The sequence below is a fragment of the Echinops telfairi genome, unplaced genomic scaffold (assembly GCF_000313985.2).
Source record: "Echinops telfairi isolate 266 unplaced genomic scaffold, ASM31398v2 ScPeMD7_2;HRSCAF=8, whole genome shotgun sequence".
In the NCBI taxonomy this organism is placed as follows: Eukaryota; Metazoa; Chordata; class Mammalia; order Afrosoricida; family Tenrecidae; genus Echinops; species Echinops telfairi.
Genome location: NW_022103898.1, coordinates 13,538,351 through 13,551,584, shown reverse-complemented (window position 1 = coordinate 13,551,584; position 13,234 = coordinate 13,538,351). Strand labels below are relative to the sequence as shown.

Genomic DNA, 13,234 nt, shown 5'->3' with positions numbered 1-13,234 from the left:
CAACAAGAATGTCTTGCAGGGACTGAGCATGTGTCCTGCCTCCAGCGAACTATTTATCTCCTTAGGGCCTCCAAATGAGGTCATCAAGCTGCAACCTGATTGACAGGCTGGACTCCGCCCCTGCACTCTGACTCTTCAAACTGACACCAGATCATGTAACCACCACAAGGAGTGAGGTCGAAGCCTCTTCACTCACCTTGCAAGTGAGCGCCGACACTGAATCAAGAAGGTGAATGAAGTGTTGTCATTATTCGGGGCATCAGAATCTCTTATCCTCCAAGTTCCCCCACGCACAACAGCACTTAACACCACCGGGCCCTGCACGGTCCTCACCATGGTGTTCCGGTCTGAGCCCATGGCTGCAGCCACCGTGTCCATGCGTCTCCAGGAGGGTCCTCCTCTTTTTTGGTTGACTTGATGCTGCACCATGCAGGATGCCCTTTTCTGGGTACGGGACCGGTCTCTCTTGATTACATGTCCCAAGTCCGTGAGACAAAGTCTTGTCCTCCCCATTTCGAAGGCGCATCCTGGCGGCGTTTCTCCCAAGACAGATTCTGCTTGTTCTTCTGGCAGCCCACGGTGCTTCCAACATCCCCTGCCAGCTCCATCATGCAAATGCATCCACTTCTTTGCACGATGGCGCTGGGGGAAGAGTATTGACACTCCGTGGACTGTGAGAAGAGCAAGCAAGTCTGTCTGGGAAGATGCACAGCCAGAGTGCTCAGCAGAAGGGAGGATGGGAGACGTTGCTTCAGGCAGCCTGGATACGCCATCCGGAGGGACCAGTCCCCGGAGAAAGAGACATCGCTTGGTAAAGTAGGGGGTCGGTGAAAACCAGGAAGCACCTCCATGAGACGGTAACACAGTGACCGTCGCCTTGTAGGCTCCAGCAGCAACAATGGTGAGGAGGGTACAGAACCAGACGGTGCTTCCTTCTGTCCTGCTATGAGTCCGAGCCAGCTGGAGGGTACCTAACAGAAACACGAATTGCCTGCCCGAGAGCGGTTTGAAGCACACTTATAGTGGGACAGAGGCAGCATCTGGCCTCTGGACTGCACAAGAGAGGAGGATCAAACTCAACCTCAGCCCAGGGCTCATTCTTGACTCAGAGGCCAGACAGGCCACTGTCCTTCGACTTTCTTCATCAATTCTATTACCAACTGCCCCTGCCAAGGTATTCTCTGCTTCTCTGCGCATTCGATATCCATTTGCCGGGTCACACAAGGGTTTATTAGGGAGCTGGAGTCCACTGACGGGCAATGGGTTAAAGAGACAGGGCAACTGGATCCTGGGACCCAATGTTCTTTTCTTTTGCTGTTGTGAAGGACACTGGTGGGCACGTAGAGAAGGACATTAGCGGGCACATAGCCCTGGTGCTATAGTGGTTACATGTGAGGTTGCAATCCTCGCGGTCGGCAGTTTGAAACTACTAGCCACTCCTCAGAAGAAAGACTGGGCTTTCTACTCCCCTAAACTGTTACAGTCTCCGAAACACCCACAGGGGGATGGGGGGTGGGGGTGGGGGTCTTGAGTTTGGTTTGGTTCTAAAAACTAAACTCTTGGCCATTGGTCAATGCTGGCTCCTAGCCACCCTCTGTGGGTCCACCAAACTGTAACTCTTTCCGGGAGTAGAAAGCCCAGCCTTTCTCACGAGGAGCTGCTGGTGGTTTTGAACTGCTGACTTTGCTGATCACAGCCCAACGCACAACCATGACATCACCAGGGCTCTAGGAGGGGGCTCCGTAGAACCCCCTATGAGGACCCCTTCCTTAAAGAAAGCCAGCTGGAGTCAGGGGAGCCAGACAAGCAAAGAAAATCTGCCCCCCCCCCATCCTTACAACAATCCTCCCCAACACACACACACACACACACACACACACACACACAGAGGATTTGGGGGGAGGATTAGGAGGGAAGGGACCTAAGAACTCTAGCAGTTGGGAGCTGAGGCGGTGGGGGCGCAGGAAGACCCCTGGGGCTGGACTCCCCAGTAGAATGGAGATTCCAGTCCCAGCTCCCTCCCGGTGGTGTTAGAATTAAAAGGGGATAATTAATGAAAGTGCTTTGGCGCTGTGCCGACCTCTGGAAGTGCTCATAAAAGTCCCTCTGGCAGCAGGTCCTGGATTCTGAGTCAGAGCGGACTCCAGGGCAGTGAGTTTTTGAGGGCCATCCATAGCGGTGATAGCGTATTGCTGCAGAACCCTGAGAAACAAAGGGGACACAGTGGGCAGGCGGTGGGGGGTTGGGGGGGTCCTGCCAGGGCTGTTCAGAGGTAGGCCTCAGACTCTAGGAGCTAAGCTTCTGGAGGGATCCAGACCCCTTGTGTGCCTATAGACCCTCGGGTCCTGCTGACCAGGCTGCTGGCCAGACTCCCCATGTAATGCAGTCAGGATAGGCTTCTGTGAGCCCTGCCCAGCTGGCTGAAGATAGTGGGGCCCAGGATCTGGTGGTCCCGCAGGGTAGGGGGGTGGAGCGGGGCTGGGGCAGCATCACTGACTGCCCCAGTCACACCTCTGTGCCAATTGGTGGCAGGTGCCCCTACCTCGGGACACAGGAGGGCCTTTCTCAATGGGAATGGCACCCCCTAGAATTTTGCTAATGTGACTGGCCTCTGCCCTTCCGGTCAGCCTCAGGTAAGCACTGGGCTGCTAGCCACAAGATCCAAGGGTCGAACGCATCAGCCATTCTACAGGAACATGAGGCTGTCTGCTCCTGAAGAGACTGGTATTGTGAGTCTGAATGGGCGCTGTGACATTGGTGGCTAGGTCCCACACTCAGGGAGTGATGGAGTAAGCTTCAGACCCAGGACCTCTGGGTCAGTGATTTCTGGCCAGCTGAGACGGACTTTCCCTGGACGGATTTGCCCGGTTCTCACCTCTGGTGACCCGTGTCCCCAGAAAAAGTGGCAGTGCTATGATTAGGTTTGCAGGGAAGAACAAAACAAGGAGTTGAAACTACTCAGAATGTTCTGGCATTCTGAACCTGGGGAGGGGAGGGCTGATTCTAAACCTCGTCGCTGGGATGAGAGGCATCTGAGTCAGGGCGCTGACAGCAGAGATGAAGGAAGCCTCTTCACCGTGGGGGAGGCCGAGCAGATGGGAAGGTTCAAAGCAGGATGAGGTACTGTTCAGGTGAAGACTCCAGGCGGTGTGCCCTGTGCTTCCAGCTCCATCTGGGAGCTGAGAGAGGCCTGGGCCACTTTAGGGCATGGGAACAGAGCAGGAGAAAAGCACAGCTTGCTCTGCTCTGAGGCCTGAACCATTCGTGGTGGCTTTTTCTCTCTGCCCTTCCTTCCCACGCCAGCAGGAAGGAGCTGAGTGGGTTGGTTCATCTCCAACTGATGGGAAAAGGGGCTTTGGTTTCTGGTCCAAGCCATGAATGAATGGATGGATGGTTAAATAAGATGGTATGAATGAATGGATGGGATGAAGTGTTAAGTCCGGGTTGACTAGAGGACCAAATTCAGAGACACTCATATGTGCATAAGAAAGAGCTTCATAGGAAATATTAATTGCATATTAAGAAAACATCCCAGTCCAGTCCTGATCAAGTCCATAAGTCGGATATTAGCCCATATGTCCGATATCAATCTATAAATTCCTCTTCAGACTCACGAAACACATGCAATGACACCAAATGCAGGACGATCACAGGCCAGTGGGTGGAAAGTCTTGGGGATCCAGAGGCGGTGGGAGCATCTCAGCGCTGGGTCTCCACATGGCTTCTCCCGCTCCAAAGCTCCGGCTGCTATCAGCATAGCTCCATCTGGCTTGTCAACAGGAACGTCTCCCAGAGCCTGTATATGGCCTCCAGCGAGCTGTTTATCTCCATAGAGCATCCAAATGAGGTCATCAAGCTGCGGCCTGATTGACAGGCTAAACTCCACCCCTTCACTGTTAATAGTCTCAAATTGGCCCCAGATTATGTAACTACCACAGATGGGATAGAGAACGGCCTTCACCGGAGCCATTGCTCTCTGGGCTTCTGCTCAGTCCATGTGGCAAGTGTTCTCCTCACAACCACATGTCGTGACTCCCACTTTCTGGATGGGGAAGCCGAGGTTCCCAGAGGTTAAAAGACTAGCCCAGTCTGTCAAGTTGGGGCTGGCATCCTGTCTGGGTGCTTACACCTCATCATCACCACTGCCCTGCCTCACTTCTATGTGGAATGGTGGTGAACATGCGGGGCTGCTAACTGCAAGGACAGCAGTTTGAAACCATCAGCCCCTCCTCGGAAGAAAGATGAGGCTTTCAGTCACAGTTTCGGAAATCCACCGGTGTAGCTCTATCCTGTGCCACAGGGTCGCTGTCATAAGCTGTTGTTGACTACCAACAAGTCGTTTGTGATTCATGGGGACCCTTGTGGGCAGTGGAACTGCTCCGCAGGGTTCCCAAGGGTGTGACCTTCTGGAAGCAGACTGCCAGGCCTTTCTTCCGAGGTGCTCCCAGCCTGTCAGGTCTTCGCATTGCGCTTACCTGTTTGGAGAAGCAGATTTTAAAAGTGCCTGCCTGGCCTCTTCCCGGCAGGGGACAGAGCAGCCAGCAAGCACAGTTAATAATGGTTGCTAATCTTTCAAGGCCATTTCGTATCCCATCCCATTTCATTCATTCATTCATTCATTCAGTATACTAGATGAGTTATTGTTGGGTAGGTGCCATCAAATCGGTTCCAACACGAAGCGACCCTACGCGTAACAGAATGCAACACTGCAGGGGGCCCGTGTCATCCTCACAATCGTTCCTATGTCTGTGCCCAAGGTGTTTTAGAGACACAATTTAATCTTCGCAACAAGGCCCTGGAGCATATTGTAATGTCCATTTGGGCCAAGAGAACACTGAGCCTCCGAGAGGAAGTTGCCTAACCTCAACCAGCCGGGGACTTCCAGCAGCCGGCGCCTAGTTCTAAGGCCATGGACTCCCCGCCCAGGGGAAGGGTTTTAAGGGGGAAAATAGGAACTCAGGTAATGGCTGGGAACTGCCCCGACACCGCACAGAGGTCTAGGTCTAGGGAGCCCATGGATCTAATTGTGTAGGTCAACGTGTGTGTTGTGCCCCTTCCCCGTTAACTATGGGAAATTCCCTAACCCCGATGGACAAAGGAAAAGCAACCACGCGGAGAACGGACGGGAGGGCGGAGGAATAGGGGTATCTGAGTGGTCCAGGGGCCGAGAAGGCGCTTGGCCGGCCGGGTATCCCAAAGGCACCCAGGCGGGCACAGGCGTGCGCAGTGCAAGGCTGGAGCCCGGGCCCCCGGCGCGGGGGCGGGGCGGACTACAATTCCCGGCATGCCCCGCGCGCCCCCTCCAGCCTCCTGCCGCCGGCCGCCGGGGCTGCAGACGAGGGCGATGAGGATGGAGGCCGGGGAGGCAGCGCCGCCGGCGGGGGCGGGCGGCCGTGCGGCGGGCGGCTGGGGCAAATGGGTGCGGCTGAACGTGGGGGGCACGGTGTTCCTGACCACGCGGCAGACGCTGTGCCGGGAGCAGAAGTCCTTCCTCAGCCGCTTGTGCCAGGGCGAGGAGCTGCAGTCGGACCGGGTGAGGCCGTGGGCCGGGGGCGGCCCGGCGGGGTCCGCGGCTCCCCCGAAGCGCGCCGGGCCAGGCTGCACCGGGCGGGCGACACGGCCGCCTGGCTTTGCGAAGGGCGGGAGGCGGGAAGCCCTGGGAGGAGGGGGCGGAACTGGGTCGCGGAGGCTTGTGCCCATTGCCGTGGCAACGGGACCACGCCAGGCCCGAGGCCGCCTGAAACCGCCGAGGCTGACCCAGGGCACCCCTTCTCCGGGAACGGGGTTGGGGTGAGGAGGCTGCCGGGCGACCCTGGGACCCTAGCCCTCCTTCGAGGCGATGGGAACGGACGCCCCCTACTCCCCACCCCCCACTGCAGGAAAGGAGTTGATGAGGCCAGCGCTCAGCTCCTTTGGGGTGCCCTGGGCGTGCTGGCCCCTGCCACACTGTTTCTGGGCTTCCGTCCCAGCTCTGCTGCAAACTGCTGTTTGACCTTGGGTGGGGTCCCTCCCGGGTTGGGTCCGTCCCTTCTGCACTCTGGCCTCAGTCTCCTGGCCTGCCCCACGGGGGGCGCTGCCTGGAAATGAGCACCAGGGTCATTGCATCCCTGGACCCTGAAGCACTGCAGCCTTGTGGAAACCCCTCATCTCACCTGCTGCAGCCTCACTTGTCTGCGGAGCTGTGCCCTGGGTGCTCGTCCTGTCCCCTGGCAGGCTGAGTGCACCTTGGGGAGCCTGTCCACACTCCCTGATGACTGAGGAGCTGGCGTGGGGGGTGGGATGGTGTCTGCTCACAGGAATGTTCCCCAGGGCCTCCATGGAGCTGGGACCACCCACTGAGTGCTCCCGGTGACCCTTGGTGACTGGCGAGTGAGGCCATGTGATGGGCCCAAGGTCACAGGGTTGGGCAGATGCAGAAGCAGAATTTGAACACTGGTCCATTTGACCCTAAGGCAGTGGTTCTCCCCCTTCCTACAGGTCCTTTAATTCAGTTCCTCATGTTGTGGTGATCCCCCAACCATAACATTATTTTCGTTGCTACTTCATCACTGTCATTTTGCTACTGTTATGAATCAGGCAACCCCTGTGAAAGGGTCCTTTGACCCCCAGAGGGGTCGGGACCCATAGGTTGAGAACTGCCCTAAGACCTTGTTAACACATCCCTTCTCACCTCCCTCCTGCCATTGGGTGGCACCTGAAGCTAAGGAGGCAGGCTGGGAGGCCCCCTCTTCTCTTACTGCCTGCCCCCCTCATTTGTAGGATGAAACGGGGGCCTACCTCATTGACCGGGATCCCACCTACTTTGGGCCCATCCTGAACTTCCTTCGGCATGGCAAGCTGGTGCTGGACAAAGATATGGCTGAGGAGGGTGAGTTGGGTCGGGGGCTGCCCTGGGGCCCACGTTCGAGCCCTGCTCCTGCCCGGCTTGGCTCAGGGGGCCCAGAGCTTGGAGGTTGTCTGCCTTCTTCCCCGTCCTCATCCCTCCACCCATTGCCAGCGAGTCGATGCTGACTCACAGCGACCCTCTAATGGGGGTTTCTGGAGGGAGAAAGACAAGGCTTTCTATCCCCGGGAAGAGTTACAGTCTCAGAAACCCACAGGGGCAGTTCTACCCTGTCCTGTGGGGTCCTGTGGGTCAGAATTGACTCGATGGTGGTGAGTTTTATAGGGTTTGTAGGATTTCTGGGATGGTCTGTCTTTACTAGAGCAGGTAGCCTCAGCTGTCTCCTGAGGAGTAGCCGGTGGGTTTGAACCGCTGGCCTTGCATTTAGCAGTCTAGCACTTTCCTGACAGTGCCACCTAGCCCATAAGCCTCTGCCTGGGCTGAGCCTGGGGGCTCTGCTGAGCTGATTGCCTGGCTGTGGCCGGGTTCAGCTGGGGAGGCCATGGAAAGGCACAGGGAGGATGAGGGTGGAGGGCCCGTAGCAGGCATGCCCTTCCTCCCTGGCCCCGGGGTGAAGGGAGTGGGCTGGGTGAAGGCATGAAGGAGGTGTAGACTCTCCTTGCTTGCAGTGGTGGGTGTGGGTGGGGCAGGGGCTGCTCTTAGGTGTGAGGCTCTGGGGGTGCCCACCCCTGGGCCCAGCAGCCTAGGAAGCTGCAGCTGGGGGATGGTCCTAGGCAGAGCCCCCACCTGGTATAGGGTCCTGTGGTCTGATGTCAAGTTGGCTCTTCCTTGCGGCGCAGGGTGTGGCGCTGAGCCAGTTTGGACGTGTCCCTGTCACTGTCTGGAGCTGCTGCTTCGCACGTGTTGCCTGTGGGGGTGGCGAGGTGCCTTGCAGAGGGTGCACGCTGGGATCTTAGACGTGGTGCGGCCAGGCCGGCGCTTGCACTCTGTGGGTGGCTGGCACAGCCCAGCCCTCCCCATCTGGTCCATGGTCTCCACTCCAGTCCCCATGGAGACCAAGGAGGGGAGGCTGAGCAGCTTCCCAGCGGGTCGGAGGAACTTCACCGCAGAGCCCCATGCTCCTGCCTGCAGCCCCAGGGAGCTCAGGTCCACCTGGGCATGCCAGTCCCACAGGGCGGGCTGTGAGCGCTCCTGCTGTGTCATCGCTCACACCTGTTTACAGATTCCAGGTGTCTCCAAGCCCTGCTACTCCTGTACCTTCAGACAAGCCAGAGCCCCAGGGGATGAGGGAGGAGATTTATTGCTGGGTGACCCTGGGCAGGCGATTGAACCTCTCTGTGGGGAGAAAGATGGCATTTTCTACACCCGTCAAGAGTTATGGTCTCCGCGACCCACAGAGGGCAGTTCGACCCAGTCCTAGAGGCTCCCTGGGAATTGGCATCAACTCAGTGGCGGTGAGTTTGGTTTTGGTTTTTTGGTACCTTGGTGGATGGAACGGCAGCACTGGCCTCACTGAGTGGCCGTGCGGTTGACGCCTGGCATGGTGCTGGCTGTCACCTGCAGCATCCATGTAGGGCCTTGGGGAATGTTCTGGCCCCCCCAGGTCCTGCACAAGCATCGGGGCTGCAGGGCAGATCAGACATGGGAGCCTAGAGGCTAGCTGAGGGGAGCACAAAGCTGGGGGCTCGGTCCCCAGCCCTGGCCGGATGTCTCGCTGTGTGACAGCCACCGTGAAGGCTAACCGGTGCTGTGTTCCGAGGGCTGACTGGCCTGGAGAGAGCCGTCTGCCACGAGGACACGGGGGCTCTGCAGCCCGAGGAGCAGGAGCTCTGCGGCTTGCTAACTGTGCTCCTGGACCCATGGCTTCCCGATCCGAGTTTCCCCATTTGTTGAGTGAGGGTTGGCAGGTTCCACGTCCGCAGGGCCGGGCTTACGTGCAGTGTCCGGTAGGTGGGCCCAGCACAGTGTCGGCACCTCCTCGTGTGGCCCTCGAATGGACCCCGATGCAGACATCCATGTGTGTCAGAAGCGGGCAGTGCTCCGTAGGGTTTTCATTGGCTGGTTTTCCAGGGCACTGCCAGGCCTTTCCTCCGAGGGGTCTCTGGGTAGATTCAAACTTCCGGTCTTGCCATTAGCAGGCCGGCAGAGTCAGCTGTGTGCCCCACCCAGGGTCTCGGGCTGTGACTTGTCATTAAGCTCCACCCGTTTGGTTCCAACTTAGTGACCCTGTGTGCAACAGAACGCCGCCCGGCCCCGCGCCATCGCTGCCAGGTCTGAGCCATGGTTTTAGCCACTGTGTCAACTCATCCTTTCTTGTGGAGGGCCTTCCTCGTTGCCGCTGCCCCTCTACTTTACCAAGCACGATGCCCTGCTCCAGGGACCGGTGGCTCCTGATGTCACGTCCAAAGTATGTGAGACAGAGCCTTGCCAGCCTCGCTCTGCTGTGCATCTCCCAAGCCAGCTGTGCGTGCTCCGACAGCCGGTGGTTTGTTTCTCGCTCTCTGCCAACACTGCTGCTCAGAGGCGTCGATGCGGCGCCAGTCTTCCTTAAGCTCTGCCCAACTTCTTCATGCACCTCGGGCGATGGCAACGCCATGGGTCGGGCCTGGGGCACCTTCGTCCTCAAAGTGGTTCTTAACCTGCGGCCAATAACTGGGATCTCGTCAGGTGGCAGCCGAGGGCGGTGTTCAGGGCTCAGCCCAGTGAGCCTGCAGTTTTTTGATTGATGGACTGGCTGGCGTCCCCCGGTCTCTGCCCACACAGCTGAGGGGACTCGGGGGCTGAGTAGTGCCTCTCTTCCCTCTTGCTGGACCCTATGGGGTGTGCCTGGAGCTGGAGGTACGTTTCAGCTCAGGCGTGAGGGAAGAATGGGGAAGTGGGGGGCAGTTGGGGATGACCCGGGCCTGTTTATCTGTGCCAGGGGTCCTGGAGGAAGCCGAGTTCTACAATATCGGCCCCCTGATCCGTATCATCAAAGACCGGATGGAGGAGAAGGACTACACCGTCACTCAGGTCAGGACGGGGAGAGGGAGAGGGGCCAGGGAGGGCGAAGCTGGCCTCATAGTGGGGGCACGGGCTGTTGCCCCCAGACCGGGAGGCAGATCCCCATTCTCTCCCTGCACCAACACCACTCATTGCGTGGCCTTGGGCCAGTCGGGGTCCTCTGGGCCTTGGTTTCCCCCGCTGCATTGTCCACATTCCCTTCCAGAATAGGGTTCATGTGGAGGCATGGGGGTGGGTGGGGCTGCCCATTTTGTGGGGTCAGATAGTGACCACCCTGCAGGAGGAGGTGGGACTTGAAGTCTCCGTGGAAGTTATGTGTTGGGCTGCGATCCACAAGGTCAGCAGTTAGAAGCCACCAGCTGCCCCGTGGGAGAAAGACAGGCCTTTCCACTCCGAGCTAAGAGTTACAGTCTTGGAAGCCCACGGGGCAGTTCGCCCCTGTCCTACAGGGTTGCTGTGAGTCGGCATTGGCTCGACGGCAGTGCGTCTTTTGGGTCTTTCTGCCCTGGGGAGATGGAGGAGGTAGATGGTGAGTCCCCACCATCTAGAGCTTGGGCATTGGACGGTGTGCATGTGTCCTGGGGAGGGCCTGACCCTGAGTGGCCCTCAGAGCCCCTCACCTGTCACCTGGCTTCCAGTTCTGGTTCTTCCCAGGGGGCTGAGTGACCTTGGGCGAGCATATGACCCTTGCTGCTCTGAGCCCCAGTGGAAACCACTAGGCTTCTGGGGATGGGATGAGGCATGCCGGGGGCTGGCCCTGGCACCCGCACCTTCTCGGCAGCTGTGACTCAGGCCCTCTCCTAGCAGCCGCATGCGGCTGGGTGGGGGGAGGCAGGAAAAGGAGCCCCTGTCACCGAGGGGCCCTCCACATGCTGCTCTGCCCACAGGTGCCACCCAAGCACGTGTACCGTGTGCTGCAGTGCCAGGAGGAGGAGCTGACGCAGATGGTTTCCACCATGTCTGATGGCTGGCGCTTTGAGCAGGTGGGCTGGGCCACACGGCCACCAGGGCCCCTCTAGCACTGCCCAACCCTTGACCAAGCCCCCCCCCCCCCCCTGAAGCTCCCTAACCCCTCAGGGGTCTTCTCAAGGCACACTAGACAGGGTCGTCCAGGGTGCCAGGCAGTGATCTGCAGCCAGGGTAGGGGCGGGGCGGGGGTAGGGAGGTGGGGTGGGGTCCGACCCCTCACTGGCAGCTCAAGTAAGCTGAGTCCAAGCCCACGTGTGGCTGTGCCAGGGGCGTTCAGAGTAAGGGCTTCCTGCAGTTCCTCAGCAGGAACAGGTGAGGTACCTGCAGTGTCACCTGGTGATGGGGCTGTCGCCCCTGTTGGATTTCCTGAGCAGAAGAGCCCGAGAGGTAGCCCAGGCAGGGCTGGTCCTGGGTGGGAGAGATCATGCCCTCCACAGTCCCCGCTTGCGTGGAGGTGGAAGCATTGTGGCTAGGGGGTCTGGGATCCACTTTCTTATCCAGGCCTCACCCTGGCCAATCTTTCTGGGCTTCAGCGCCCTGGCCAGTGAGGTGGGCTTCTAGGACCCCTTTTATAGGACCCCTTGGAAGAGCACGAGGGTCGCTGATAAAATTGCCCACGCAGGGTGTCGTGAGTTAGTGCTGTGCACAGTATTAGAAGTTAGTTCCTCAGGGCCCCAGAGAGGACATGGGTCTGAGTTCTAACCCCTACCCCAGCTCTTCCTGGCAGTGTGGCCACCTCTCCAAGCTGCCCGTCCCCCTCCCTGGCTGCCCCACAGGGACGTGTGTGGGGTGAGGTCATGTGTGGGCATGGACTTTACCAGCCAGGGAAGGGCTCCTTGGTGCAGTTCTTCTAGGGTTCAGCACGGATGAGCAGTGGCAGAGCCCACTCAAGAGCCTCGGGGAGCAGGTCAGAAGTCACAGGCTGTTTTCTCTGTGGTCCAGTGTCTCCCAAAGTTGGCGCTCACTGCCCTTGGGGGCTGCTGGAACCATGCAGAGAGCGACAAAAGTGGATGCAGACACTATCCTGGCTTGTGAGCCAGTTTTGTTTTTTTTTGTTTCTGTTTTTGTTTTCCCCTGAAAAGGGGAGGGTAGGCCAAATAAGTTTGAGAACCTATTGTCTAGTGTAAGGAATGGGGAGACATCCACTCACCTCCTTGTCTGACCTCACGAGGTGGGGAGGAGGGTCACCATCAGCATCAACAGCTGAGCTGGCTGCTGTGAGGCGGAGGTCAGACATACCTGTCCCCTCCACCCCTTTGTCCCATTCTCTCGCCTGCTGTCCCTCCCCAGGCACTCTACTTTGCTGGGCCCTCCACATCTGTCCCAGGGGTCACACTGTGCTCACAGTTTACGAAGGAAGCAGCAGCCTGAGGAACAACTCAAGAGACAGTTCTTTCTCAACTGTGTCTGCCTCGAAGCCCCTCGGCTCAGCCTCTGCCATGATTGGGCAAATGTTAACAAAACCCTTTAGCTCAGCCATTAAGGGCCGGAAGTGCCCCCACTGTACCAGGAAGTCCCAGCCTGAAGGCTCCTCTGCTCTTTCCCCGTGAGTCAGCACACCCACTGTCAGCACCCACTGCAACAGCTTGTGCTGGTCTCCCGGTTCTGCTGCCACCATCACCTTTCACTGCCCTGCACTGTCCCTGGGCTCCAGGTCTTGGGCCTAGGAGGTTCTCGGCACAGGGACCCGGGGCCCAACAGAGGGTGCACTGTATTCCTGTCTCCTCTCCCTGGGGGAGTCAGGTCCCCTCTTCTTGGGCCTTGGGACTGGTTGGTAAACCTGAAACCTCCTCATTAGGGTTCCATACATGGCATTTGCATGGCCCTACCTCCACAAGGGTGCCAAGTACCTTATGTGCATTGCTAGGAAGCTGTCCCATCCTCTTGGTGGGCCTCAAACACCTTATTTGTATAGTCATCTGGTGGGAGTTAGGAGACTGCCTAGAAAAGCCAGGTAAAACGCCATTTACAAAAACTGCAAACAGATAAGTTCTTCTCCCCCTGCTCCCAATAGGGAGGGGCATTTTCTGTGGCACTGCCACACCTGGGACAGGGAAGCACGTGCCCCTTACAGGCCTCCACCTGCTTTTAAAAGGTGCCCTTCTGGGCCTGGGGTTAGACCAGAGCAGGGAGGGGGCCCAGGAACACAACCAGAGACCTAGGAGTGGAGGGGAGGACCGCCTTTTGCCTAGGGGTGGGGCTGAGCAGAGCAGCGAGCTCAGGACATCACTCTGGGGGGGCCCCTCCCCTCAGCTGGTGACCATCGGCTCCTCCTACAACTACGGCAGTGAGGACCAGGCCGAGTTCCTGTGCGTGGTGTCCAAGGAGCTCTACAGCGCCCCCAACGGGCTGAGCTCCGAGTCCAGCCGCAAATCCAAGGTGAGCCCCACCGGCCCCACCCCTCCTTCCTTACCCCTC

General features: G+C 58.5%; 1 protein-coding gene across 1 annotated transcript in view; it reads left to right on the top strand.

Annotated features, from left to right (window-relative positions):
• The first annotated feature begins 5,340 nt into the window (after positions 1-5,340).
• Positions 5,341-13,234, top strand: part of KCTD17 (potassium channel tetramerization domain containing 17) — an 11,252-nt gene continuing 3,358 nt past the window's right edge. Inside the window, exons 1-5 of the mRNA XM_013004126.2 lie at positions 5,341-5,533; positions 6,760-6,868; positions 9,765-9,856; positions 10,735-10,830; positions 13,070-13,195. Coding sequence (XP_012859580.1) covers positions 5,345-5,533; positions 6,760-6,868; positions 9,765-9,856; positions 10,735-10,830; positions 13,070-13,195 — 612 coding nt within the window. The 5' untranslated portion in view covers positions 5,341-5,344. The remainder of the gene's footprint in view (positions 5,534-6,759; positions 6,869-9,764; positions 9,857-10,734; positions 10,831-13,069; positions 13,196-13,234) is intronic.